At 45.9% G+C, this 13,935-nt stretch overlaps 1 protein-coding gene across 5 annotated transcripts in view; it reads left to right on the forward strand.

Annotated features, from left to right (window-relative positions):
• Positions 1–13,935, forward strand: part of MAK (male germ cell associated kinase) — a 698,372-nt gene that overhangs the window by 596,596 nt on the left and 87,841 nt on the right. For all 5 annotated transcript variants that reach the window (XM_086964986.1, XM_086964988.1, XM_086964989.1 and 2 more), the window contains one exon: positions 10,276–10,401. In XM_086964986.1, the coding sequence (XP_086821112.1) occupies positions 10,276–10,401 (126 nt within the window). The remainder of the gene's footprint in view (positions 1–10,275; positions 10,402–13,935) is intronic.

Below are 13,935 nucleotides of genomic sequence, written 5' to 3' on the forward strand. Positions count from 1 at the left end.
AGAGGTGCTTTGTAGCCATAAGGGGGCGGCTAGAGGGTAGGGAGATAATTATAGTTACTATTCATGCCCCCAACGCTGAACAACCTGCTTTCTTCACAAGACAATCACTGCCTGATGCACTACTTGGCCAGAACTACCCTACAGGGTGGCGACTTCAATAGTGTAGACAACGTATTGCTAGATAGATCTCACCCCACATTGCGAGGTTCCCAAGATGCGTGTGCCTCACACGCATTCACTAACTGGAGGCAGAGCTGGGGACTCATAGATGCCTCGAGGACCCTACACCCCCAAGATAGGGATTATTCCTATTTGTCTGTGGTACTTAGGTACACGAGCGCCTAAATACTTTCTTTTGTACAGCGAACATGTAACTCCAGGTGATTGCTGTGGAATATCTTTTGCGTACAATATCGGATCACAACCCAATGATCCTGTCTAGGAGATGGATGCACCCTATACCGTAAATCCACACATGGAGGCTTAGTCCGGACACCCTTGAGGACCAGGTCTTCCGGGAAGAGATTAGGGATAAAATTGTGCACTATTTTGAGGCCAACGCGGGGATGGCCTCCTCACCGAACACAGAATACGATGCCTTCAACACGGTCCTGAGAGGCCTATGTATTACATGTACCACAGGGGTCAGGCCTGTCCTACTGAGGGAGGTTGAGGAGGCGGAGGCGACCCTTAGAGGACTGGAGCATAGACAGCCAGAACACCCAGAGCTCCAGCAGGCAGTATTTGAGGCTAAGGAGGAAGTGGCAAAGCAGACTGAGAGGCTTAGATGCTTCAAATATAAGAAGTACTTAGAGCGCACCAACGCGGAAAGAGCCAAATCAGGTTCACTCCTGGTATGACTGGCAAACCCGGCGAGCAGGAGCCCACCACTGGTGGAAATAGAGGACAAAGAAGGGGTTACGCATTACACGCAGGCAGAGATCAACAAGCTCATTGCGCGCTACTATGCAAGGTTATATAAAAGGTCATTAGAAGGCGAGAATGTGGAAACCAGATAGTACCTTGCAGGACTGCAGATGGTGAGGTTGAGCCCAGAGGAGGCTGAAGGGTTGGGAACAGACATGGCGCAGCCGGAGGTGCCAGCTGCCATAAAGCATATGGCAAGGAATTAGACCCCCGGCACAGACGGCCTATCAGCTGAATTTTACGCAAGGTATGAGGAGAAACTGGCGCTCTGACTGGTTGCACTGTAGCAGGAGGCCCGAGAGGCAGGATACTGCCGGAGAGTGCTAGGGAGGCCCTCATAGTCCTGGTGCCTAAGCCTGGGAAGGAGCCGCACGACTTCACAGCTTACAGACCTCTATCCATGCTGAACATGGATTATAAAATCCATAGCAAGATTCTAGCAACGCGCCTCCTTCCCGACATGCCAGAACTGGTTCACGCAGAACAAGCGGGTTTTTTCTGGGGCGACTCCTGGTGTTCATGGACTCCAACGGATATAACAGGCAAGAGGCGGCGGTGTTCGCAGTGGACAATGAGAAGGCCTTTTACAGTCTCGAATGGCCCTACCTCTAGGAAGTCCTGTCTAGGATGGGTTTGGGGGGAGGCTTTCTTGCGTAGGTATGGCTATTATATGCGACCCCCACGGCTCAGGTACCTACCAGGAAGATCATCTTGCCCAGGTAGAGAGGGGCACGGGACAGGGATGCCTCCTCTCCCACTGCTATTTGCTCTTGCCATGGATCCTTTGGCATGAAGGGCAAGGAGCGGGCAGGACTACAGTGGTTTAAGGATCGGAGGTGAAGCACTCTATAGCTTTATATGCAAATGACCTCCTGTTATTCCTCATTAACACAACAGATGAGTTGAGAGGGGTGCAAAGTATGCTGGCCCAGTTCGGCAATACATCTGGCCTCAAAGTCAATTGGCAGAAACCTAGACTATACCCTATGGCGCCTGAAACCCCCCCCCGTGGGTAGAGTGATTAGATCAGTGCAGGCCACAATGGAATTCTGGGGAACACTGCTGCTTTAAGTAGCTAGACGGGTAGCAGTTTTGAAGATGGTGGCGCTTACACGACTTCTGTACTATTTCGGGCCTCTCCCAGGGTGGATTCCGTGGGCAACATTTAAAGATCTTGACTCAATGATAATATCCTTTATTTGGGGAGCAGAGCGCAGAAGGGTAGCTCCAGCCTCCTTACAGCACTCCTTAGCGGATGGTAGCCTAGCGTTCCCCGACTTAGAGGGATATTACTTAGCTGCCCAATTGTACTGGCTGATCCAATGGCTAGCGGCGGATAGAGGTTTGGAATTACGAACTTGAAAAATGGGTGGAAGCAAAAGGTAGACTCTTACTCAGGGAAGCCAGCTGAGGGATAAGGAAAATAGACAGGGCAAGGGCATGGGTAAGCCTCGTAGGCAAGTTGATAACAGATAGGCAGGGATTTAGCGGGATGTGCTCCCCACAATCAACAGTGTTGGAACAGGAGAGGAAAAGCGACGAACAATAGGACAAGAGACAGCAAGAGCCCCATTGTATTCCAATAAAAAGCTAGACTTCTAAGGACCTAGCAACACCCAGAGATCACATTGCACTAACTTAAGCGCAACACAAGGTAGGGAGGGGGGATGGTTTTGTTACATGGGACATAACATTACGCACGTCAGAGAGCAAATGTATTAGCAGAATGTATAAGATCTGACGTGGATATTATCTTTGTCTGTCAATGCTATCTTAAAAACCTAATAAAATCTGGTTCTAAAAAAAAAAAGAAATCTGGTGCAAGGAGAATAGTCACTTTAGACCTAGTCACTTCAGACCTGTTACCAGGAGTTCTCTCCCAACCCTCCTTTAGCAGACTCAGAGGTCCTCTTACAGGGTGACCATACAGTAGTTCAAAGGGACTTCTGCGGTACCTCCATGTATTCAAACAACAGGCATGGCAAAAAGACGCCCACTTCTGTCTCATTGGTTCTGCAAGACCCTTTATCATGCCCTTCAGGGTTCGGTTGAATCTCTCAACCTACCCATTCCCTTGAGGATGGTAAGGAGTGGTCAACTTGTATGCCACACCACACTCCTCCCACCAAGATGTCATGTACTTTGAAATGAAGTTAATACCACGGTCAGAGACCACCTCTGTGGGGAAACCCACATGGGAAAAGATCCCCATCAATGCACGGCCACCTACGGGGGCTGTGATTGTCCTGAGTGGACAGATTCTGGGTACCGGGTAGCATGGTCCACCAAGATAAACTTGTTGCCTAAGGCTGTCATGGGTTCCAGTGGCCCCACAATGTCGATGACCACCCGCTCGATAAGGGTGCTCACCACAGGAAAGGGTTGGAGGGAAGCCTTACACTTCCCTCCTGTCTTGCTACTTGCCTGGCAAGTCTGACAAGACCTACAATGTGTGCCAACGCTCCTCTGCATTTAGAGCCAGTAGAAGTGGGTGACAAGCTTCTGATAAGCTTGTCGCACCCCAAATGTCCTGCCAAAGGCACGTCATGAGCCAGACTCAGTAGGAAGGTCCTGAAGCGCTCGGGTACCACCAGCACACGGGCAGCACCGGGTTCAGCGACCTTAGGTTCATCATACAACAATCCATCTGTCCAGTAAATCAGATGTGATCCCGACTGATCACCTGCTGCCTGGTTTGCAGCCTGTTGCCACAAACCCATAAGAGTAGGGTACTCCATCTGCGCTCTGCAGAACTCCTCCCTCGAGAGACCCCCTTCCTGCTGCCAATGGATCAGCTCTGGTAGGGCTCCCAGTTTGGCTACCTGTTCCCCTGTGGGCTCCAGGGCATCCCCCTCAGGGTCTCCTTCTTCCCGGACCGCAGGAACTTCTGGGGCTGGTTTCCCACACCCCCTGCCCCTGCTCTTCCTGGCAAGCCCCTGGGTCCTCTTGATTACCCCTACTGCCTGCATTGACCGAGTGGCCACACAGACCAACTCAGGCAGACCCAACAGCTCCAAATGAGCCTAGTGTTCCACCTCCTTCCATGGGAAACTCTCCAGGTCATTGCTAAGCAGACAGTCTACAGGCATGGACGGACTAACAACGACCTTCAAGGAACCTGAGAACCCCCCCCCCCCTCAAAGGGAGCTAGCACCACCTTACACAGGCGCTCAGAGTTGTCTGCTGCAACTACAGGGTGAAGTAAATTGTGAATAACCTGCTCTTCAAACAACTATTGACACCTGACAGATGTCACACTGGCTCCTGTGTCTCTCAGAGCCTTCACCCTCTTCCCATTGATGGTCACCCACTGCATGTATTTCTTAGTGTTCTCAGGCAGATAGGATCCTTGAACCATCTCTCTGTCTCCTAATGAGACAAGGGTCATAACTGCTGGCTCTCCACCTTCACTAGGAACCAATTGCTCCCCCAGTGCTACACTCACTAACCCCAGTAGGTGCTGGTGGTGCTTTGGGACACTTGGGATCTCTTGCAATGTGGCCTACCTAACCACATGAATAACACCAGGGGGGACCGGGTTGTCGTTCCTGTTCCTAGGGGGCCAGGACACTTTAGGCTTGGGGGTTTGGGATTCCTTACCCTTGCAACAGTTTTGAGGCCCTTTAGAGAACTCGTTTTGGTTACCCTTGTCCCTCCTCACTCTTCGGCTGGGAACCCTGCCCACCCTTGGCTGGGTTTCCCACAATCCCCTTGTGGACCCTGGTGCTAGTCCAGTTGTCCGCCTCCTTAGCTCACTAGGGTCAGTTAGCTTACTATGCAGTAGATGCTGGCACAGCTCTGGAACACAGAGTTCAAAAGTGCTCCCAACAAATCTAGTTATACAACCCCTGGTAATAAGTTACCTTGCTGCCCTTTATCCAACCATCCAGTGCACGGTTATGCATGTTAACACATTCAACCCAAGTATGAGAATCAAACTTCCTAAAGTTCCTGAACTTCTTTCTGTAATGCTCTGTTGTGAGTTCATTACTTGCTGCTGCCTCCCGAATAAAAAAGGTGAAATCGAACGTTGTGCGGGTGTCCTCATTGTGTGAGCAAACTCATATGGAATGTGTTGTGGCCTGCTCCGGCCACGAGGACAACCCCGCTGCTCCCAAGCGGATCCGTGTGTCTTGTGTGTACGGGACACATCAGCGGAACAATGTACCTGTTTGGTTTGGCATGAGTAAAAGCAGCAAGAAGTGGTAGTCTTTCCAACGACCCAACGGGAGTAAATTGTGGAGGGAGAGAGCAAGCGAAAACCACTATGGACATTATTTGCTACAAACCACAAGAACCAGAGTGCATAGCTCGCACACGCCCAGTGGGGCGGGACCATTAATTTTAAGTACCACCGGAATTATTGAGTGTTCCGAAACGCGTATGGCAAGGATGGTGCGATTCAACGCTGACAGAGACTGCTATTACTTGCTGCTGCCTCATATGGAATATATATATATATATATATATATATATATAGATATATATATATATATATGTGTGTATATATGTATATGTATATATATATATATGTATGTGCAAGCAATAATAACACACTTACAAATAAGCAAATGCAACTGTTAAATGCATGGAATAAAATACAAGCAGATAATAATAGTAATAATACTGGAAGTCCACTGCAAGAAGTAAACTCTTTTAAATGCAACTAATTAGACGCAAGGAATAAACCCTGTCAAAGGAAAGCATGAAAGATATATACACAGAATACATCAGTTGATTAAAACCACTGGAGACTTGAATGTGCACACAGACACACACTCGCAATGCCAATAATCATAGAAGATACATCAAAGGCTGCAATAACTTCATCTTAGCCCACTCCAGACTGGGGAAATTCACAGCCGGGGTCAAGAGACTCAGCAAGCCGGGAACTGCTACACTGATTTAGACGCGTCGGTCCTGTATTCAGGTCCAAAATCCTGCTCTCCAAGTCAACAGACGCCAGTTTTATAATCTCAATGCACTAGAAGTTTCTGAGAGAACCTCTTCTGCACCAAGGAGACTTACTGGAGTTGGCCACTCTCCCACAAGCATTCAAAAGTCAAAGGAGTACGGAGGTATTCTGCGCTCCCACTTTTTCCAGCCCCTTAACTTATCGAAGCTTTAGAAAGTAGAAAACATCTCCAAAAGTACAGAAAACAATCTTGAACATGAAGAGCCTAAATAACTTGAGTGATCTGGGGGCCTCCTTCTGTGTGCAAAGCTCAAGCTAGACAGAGTCAGACTTCAAGATGGCATGAAGGCATGTTAAACCCAATAGTAAAAACTTCATAAAACTTCCCAATGTACAACACGATGCACATTTGTGAACCACTGCATATAACTCTACACTCTGAGACAGAGAAATACATTCCACACCATTCTCTCTCTCTCATTCTTTCAAATACACATCCCACACATTCTGTTCTTGGCAAAGCTGTAAAAAGCAAACACTCCCACTCTGAAGCTTTAAGGAGGCACGAAATGCAAGCACAAGTCAGAGTGCACATGCAAAAAAAATTATGTCGTACATTCAAGCTAGAATAAATCAAAACAAGGTCATCACGTAGTCCTAATACATGGGAGTTTTTCTGGCACTACAACAGCTTTCATCAGAACCATCAGTCTAGTTTCGGATCCTTTCTGATAACCAATCAGGATATTTCCCTTGATTGTGTTGATCTTCTCTTGATAGAGAATTAGAGGACACTCTATCCTTGCCTAAAATTACACCCCTGTCGGGCTCTAGGAGGGTCTAGGAAAGGAGGCGAGGCACAGACGTTCTGTGGAACTTCAGATACCACTTTCCTCGGTGTCCCTCCTGGCCTGCATCTTATAGCTTTTTCATATATAGTAGATGTGAGTGACACCTAACTATTCTCAACTCACATTACATTGGCTTGTGTTTGCGCTATGGCAAGACGGACGATGGAGCAAGCGCTCCAATCTCATCAGATCGTGCAAAAAACACGTAAACCAGGGCTGTTCGGGTTTTAACCATTAAAAAAAATGCATTCGTTTATGTACACGTGCGTGCATTTTAGTGGTGTGTGTATGTGTACAAGGTAGACGGTCTGAACACACAAGTACTCCTATGGAGTGTTAGAAAACAAAGAAAAAATAGCTCTGCAAACCAGGAGCAGTGTAAGGAGACATATGCTTGGTCAATGTGCTATGGGAGGGCCAATAACAAGAAGAGGGCATGACACCCATGTGCTATGACGAATGGCATAAAAAAACAAGCTTTTGCTATGCCTATCGGTCTTGCCTTTGGGACCTTATAAGTATTGACAAAGCTAACATTTTTTATGCAACGTGATATGCAGCTTCCACTGACAGACAAAGATATTCTCACACTGCATGGTGATATATTACGGCTGTACTGATTATGCTGAGGGGCGGCACAGACACAGCTCAGGAGCTGTAGAAGTGAAATAATACAATGTGCTGGTAATGCAGAGGATTACACAGACACAGCTCAGGAGCTGTGCAGGTGATGTTCTGCAGTTGTGCTGGTAATGCAGAGAGCTGCAGAGGCACAGCTGAGTAGCTGTGTAGGTAATGTTCTGCAGTTGTGCTGCTAAAAAAGCTATTCCATGCACGTTAGTTAGTAAATGACGTTGCAGAGTTGTGGCATGCTGGTGACTTGTGACTGCCAGAAGTGCTCGCTTTTTTTACTTCAATTGATTTGCATATTTCAGATGCAAATACGGGTGCTTGCAGATCTTATTTACAGTATTTAGAAAGTGCAGAATGGGAACGTATGCAAAACTGACCACATGAGCTCAAGACGCGCCATAAAAATCCTAAGACATTTAATGTGCATCAAAGGGCCGACAACTGCAGCTCATACAATACGTACATAGAGCCTGGAAAGCCAGTCCGTGGGACTAAGCCACTAGAGTGGCCATCTTACTGTAGGTCCCAATCCTAGGGTTTTATTTGATAACACAATGTATTCTGGGAGTTGTAGTCACCGGTGCTCCCATTGACCCCACCAGGTGTGGAAAGGAAGTGTCCTGGCCACATGGAGTGACATGGCTCTACATTTAAACACACCTTTAACACCACCTGTGAGGGACTGGAAGAGAGAAACCAAATCAGGCCGCCCCTTCTGTTCCCATAGAAGGGACCTCTCAGCATGGTGAACAGCTGAAAGGGGGCCTGCAGAGTTTGGACTTTGTTTTATAGACTCAAGTGAAACTTTTCTTGGCCCTGTGCCACTTCTCCAACGTGGTGGGAACAGCGAGTATCCAGTTTGATGCTCTGCCAATGACTGGGACTCACAATGATCAATTTCATGGCTGTTTACTTTTCCGACCACAGAAGGTTGAAAGCGGAGTTAGTCCTGCTAGCAGGCAACCAAAATCCTACTTTGCAGATCTCAACCAAAGTCAACATCGAGTTCCTATCTTCCTGCCCCAAACCTCAGTAGTTGGGGACTTTATTGTCCTCAGCTACTGTCTTGAATGTACTCTGCCTATCGGTGCACATTTTTATTTTTTTAAGTTTTCTCAACCTATACTGTTTTCACACCTGGGACAATACACCGCTTGATCCCAGAGCCAACTTGCTCCAAGGAGACCGGCATCAGATAGCTTCATCTGAGCGCCAGCCGCGCCACACAAGGACACATTTGTTTCAGCTAGGCACAGGGAGATCGAGGGACCCGGCCCCAGAGACACCGGCTACTCTGCAGCTAGTGCTGAAAACAGTTTTTTATAGCGCCAACTCAGCATCAGTTACTTCACAAGTGCAGGTTTTTATATTGGGACAGGGGGTTAATTGTTGAAAATTAACTGTCGCCGCTTTTGATGTCACTTTAATGTGACTTATTTTTCAGTTTATATAAACGCGCCCCAGTTACATTAGACAAGGGCGTGTTAATTTTTGACTCGCAGGATGTAGAGCGGATGTCAGGCTCGAACCTTCTTTCTCAGGCTCGAAAATCGGTGGCTCTAGTCTTACGCCACAACCTCGCCTACAAATAATTATTTTTAGCTACCTGGGTTCGAGGGAATGGGGAGCCACCTTCCTGCCAGACAATCACGAAGCACTTTCTAAGAAATGCAAATTTTTCCTGCGTTGGCTGCAGCTGCCATGTTAATCAGATGTTGGGCCGGCGCCGGGAGCTGAACCCAGTTCCCCAATCTGCAGCTCCGGCACTATCACATGCCAGGGACCTGTAGCAGCCAGGAATACCGGGCTGGCAGTTCCAGCACTAACACCTGCCCTACACCAGGACCTGGGCGGAGGCTTGCGTCTCCCTGGGCTGTAGGCACGAACCTGAGGCGCCTGCACGAGCACGCAGCTTCGGTCCCAGCAGAAAGGGAAGGCGGCTCCAGCGCCACATACCCGCTACAGCTTCATTGGGCATGCCTTTAAATGACTGCGCAGTACTTAAAACAAGCATTTGAAATGCAATACGACTTGCATTTACGCGAGACGTATTGCATTGGAAATGGGAGTGTGGGCATCAAAGAAGGCACGAACAGGAGTGGGGGTTTGAGGGGTTGGCGAAAAATCACGGACTGCGTAAGGGGTGGGTGGGACACAGGGGAAAAAATTGTGTTGAGTAAAGAGACCAATGGTCTTGGAAGTGTACACATTACGCCATGGACGTTAGAAGGAGGGACTAACAAGCTGAAAAACAATCAGAAGGCACCATTTAGAATGTAAGCTAGACAAAAAGATGGGCGGAGCTTACACAAAGCTTCCCAGCTATAGTATATACCACATGCCTCGCAAAGCATGCAGCGCATGCACTGCAACGCTAGGCGAGACCTAATGAGAGAGTTGTCGAACTTATACCAGTAGTAGGACATGGGCGGCCTGTAAGACCACAGATGGAACACAACACGTCTCTTCGAGACCGCGCATGTGCTGTCAAGCGGATACCTAAAAATCAACTTCAGGTTGGATCAAAAAAGGTTTTACCTATAAAAATTCTCCTTTAAGAGTCACCAAAGGAATTGCTGTGCTCTGAACTGTAGATATATGGGAGGTCATATAAACTAAAACATCTTTTCAGATTGAAACGTAAGCATACATACTGTTCTGGTTGAGTAGATTAGAATATAGTACCAGGTTCTATTGCGTAGTAATTCTTTAGTGGATAGTTTAATGGCATTTGGTTGTTTATACATTTTTAACCTTTCTTGGTTACCTAATTAGAGGTTTGTATGTTTATGATGAATAATTTCCTGTTCGGTAATTCAGAGTTATTGCAGCAGTTATTAGGTTATGCAGACAGCTAGGCATGGATATTTGTATAAATAAAAGAACAATCTGCTTCTCTCGAGCATGAAAATTACAGTTTTTAATCTTACAATTTTATGATGTTTGCAGGATATTATGGAGGTGTTGGAGGGGCTGGATACAACCCACCCGGGGGATACATTCCTTCTTTTCTCAAAAAAGAGGTGGGATCGGCCGGGCAGAGGATAAATCTTGCGCCCCTTGGAGCAGCATCACGTAAGCATTTATTTATGATCTGCCATCGGTATCTGTTCTCTTTCATGAAAGGGAAAGTAAGTCTGACATGCAGCTGCCATCTTGGGAGACCTTCCATTTTTCTGTGCACTCCTTGGCTCCATCCAATGGACTGGTGGTGTCAAATAAATAAATGAGGCTACACTTTAGTTGGATGTTCATGACGTATATATGTGTATGTGTATGTGTGTGTATATATTTATCTACCTAAGTGTGTTAGTGATGTGCTAGCAATTTCATTGTGTGCAGTCCAGTATGCCTCTGCTGCACCTTCCAGCCTCTGTTGTCCCAGTCTCCCAGAGCTTTGGGCCCAGTCCAGCGAGTATTGTCATTTAAGTCAAGGGGTAAGGGTGCCCCTAACAGGCAGCAGATCGGGGCCACACGGTGAGCCTTGCAAACAGTGTCACTGCAGCGATTTGCCCTATTTTGTGCTTGGCATGGTTCAGTTAATGCTGAGTGGTAAATGCGGCTGTGTAAAAAAGAGCATCTATGAACACAGGCGATGTTCTCTTGTAAAATGTTTTTTTATTTAACTTCAGACCTGAGCGCTCATCACTATTTATCACGACCAAAGAGTCTTTATTATTCCATTTTAGGTCTCATCTGAGACAGCGCATTCCTTGTTGCTATCGCTTACAAGACATTTTGTTTTTTTTAAAGGAGGCTTAGAGCTTTCCCATTTCTTACCATTAGTTGATTCATCATAACTCATTGCCTTGCTTCTCTTTGGTCAGCACATGCTGGTTCCACTTGCTCTCCGTGGGTTTTCTCTCCCATGGAGCATAGTTCAGGTACCGCTTCCATGCCCCATGTCTTTTCACAGCTCACACATTTGGAGCTACTTTTTTCTTTTAGTTACATCACTCAATAAGAAGAGTGCAGGTGTTTACAGGCCGTCTTTCCCCATCCAACACTGTGCTGTTTGTCCCTTCCTGCGTTGTTGCATGCAACTCTCTTCTGGAATTGTACTCGCCCGTCTCTCCTGCGTTGTTGCTTTCCAACCCTGTCCCGCATTGGTGCTTGCCCCATCCCTCTCGTGTTGTTGCTGGTCTCATCCCTCCAGACCCCTTCCCGTGTTGGTGCTTCCCTATTCCTCTTGGCCTCTCCTGTATTGTTGCTTTCCTTGTCCCTCCTAAACCCTCCTGCGTTGTTGTTTGGCATGTCCCTCTTGCTCCTCTTGTTATGTTGCCTGGCCCATCCCTCCCGCCCTCTCTTGTGTTGTTGCTTGCCCCATTGCTCCTGACCCACCTTATATTGTTGGTTGCTCTGCCGTTGTTGCCCGGGGCACCTCCCTACCCCTCCCGCATTGTTTATTGCCCGTCTGGGTTGCATATGCCATCTTTCCTGCATCCCGTCTACATTGTTGCTTGCCCTGACGCTCGTGCCCCTCTCCTGCAGTGCTTGCCCCATCCCCAGAGCTCCCAGTTTGATATTGCTTGCCCTATCCCCCCCATCTGTCCCACATTTTTGCTTGCCCCGTACCCGCTGACACGACCAGTTCTGGCTGCATCATAGCGTTTTGTTTTTCTATCTTTCAACCATGCTGCTCATTACCTGCGCTCCTGTGCAACATAGCTAAAGGTTTTGACAAAGCCAATAGCTCTTGCATAGGCAAGACCTGTTGGCTTTGCCAATGCTTGCCTTTAAATTCCTCATGTGACATGATGATTGATATGGACTTCCAAATATATATGTCCAATATTTAATTTTTATTGTTATGGTATTTCATAAGGAACGCAAATTCAGGAATCTAGTATACTATACATCCACACGTTTGCATGTGTTATTCCTAAATGCTCTGTTATATATTTGCCTTACAGATAACCATTATATAAATGATTGAAAACGGAAAATTTAATTTTACAAATCAAAGTTAACAACATCACAAGAGGAGTAAGAGAGTTTTTAAAAAGGAGTATCAACAATGCTAAAGTCTTGAGCATTTATTGTTACGGGGTAGAGGGCTCAAGCAATCCATTTCTCCTTAAAACGCATTCATTTGTGTGAGGTATGAAATATGGAGATGCGAGTTGTTCATGAATACCTCATCACCTAAGGGCAGACTTCAGTTTCTCTTTCTGTAAAAATAAATGACAGTTAGTTGGAGAGAATGTGGCGTCGAAGGCTATCACACAATGCACTCACTGCCTCTTTCATTTTATAACTCCAGTGGAGAATCTCATGCAGTCCTCTCTGAGTTCATATTTCTATCTGATTATGTGGAGAGAATATTTTTTAAGAAAATAACAAGATTAGGTTTGCGCACAAAAATTAGTGTATTTACTGAAAATGAAAAGCTAGTGTTTGGATACAAACATAGTGTAATATCAGAAAATGTCATGGCGAGGTTTGGGGGCTAACATAGCTAGCTTACTGCTAATAATTTATTATACTATTTGTGGCAAAAAGTACTTTTTCAGAAAATGCCAGGATAACGTTTGAGAGCTAAATTTACTTAAAAAGATATGCTATTGAAGGTCCTTGAGAATATTGATTGAAAATGTTGGCAGCAATATTAAAAAATGTGAAAATGCTGATAAGTGAATCACAGTTCCTGCTGATTTGGGTGCATTTATTGCTGATGTAGCATATTTGCTTTTGTGACAGAGGGCTTTTATTTGTTGCTAAGTTGAATATTTCTTGAGAATGTATTGGAATATTTCAAAAGTGCACCTTCAGTGCTGCCCATAAAACCTTAGGCGTTCTAGCCAAAATATTTTTAAAACTGGAGCGGGACAAAAACTCACTCTACTCCATCACACGACACACCAGAGAGATTGGTCTGTTCTTTTATAGTATGCCTTTCTAGGTGCATCATTGTGCTGCACAGATTCGAAAGTTCAAAAGCCTCTGCTGGATATGGTGCCTTTTGAGGAGCATTCTGCTCCCCAAAACTATAGTTTACCTCTACAACTGTCTTCCTCTGCAAAGATTAACAGTCGTTTGGCTGTCACAATATCCTGTAGAACTGCAAAGATGATTACAGGGCTTAAACCAATGTCGGTCTTGGAGCAGTATACAGAATTGAGTTGTATATTGAGTCAAAAGCTTGTCTTTATGTAAACCTTTATACTACCACTCAGTCTTGTTTCTCTTTTACTTGAACGTTTGATGTAACGTGTTGTTTTAGTTATTTCTGCTAGAATGCCAGTGATACCTTATTTTTAAATAGTATATCTCTGACAGAAACATCAACTTCAAAATTAGGCCTAAATTGTTGTGTATATACACCAAAGGAACCTCTCATGGCCACTCCCGGGCAGTCGTCAATCTCCAAACTGCTAAATATTCTTCAGTACTCTGACAAAAATGTATTGATTTGATTATCAGTGTATGAATTAGCTGAGTCATGATTTTGCACTAGGTTTGTAGCCTGTGTTCATTAAATTTGATCCTTATAACTTTAAATGTTCAAACCCAGAGGATATATGGCCAGTATGGCAAACTCTGTCACATAAGCAAAAACTTAAAACCAAATGGTATGATGTACAGAACAAAATGTAAGTCAGAAGTACA

The sequence above is a fragment of the Lissotriton vulgaris genome, chromosome 4_1 (genome assembly GCF_964263255.1).
Source record: "Lissotriton vulgaris chromosome 4_1, aLisVul1.2, whole genome shotgun sequence".
Classification (NCBI taxonomy): Eukaryota; Metazoa; Chordata; class Amphibia; order Caudata; family Salamandridae; genus Lissotriton; species Lissotriton vulgaris.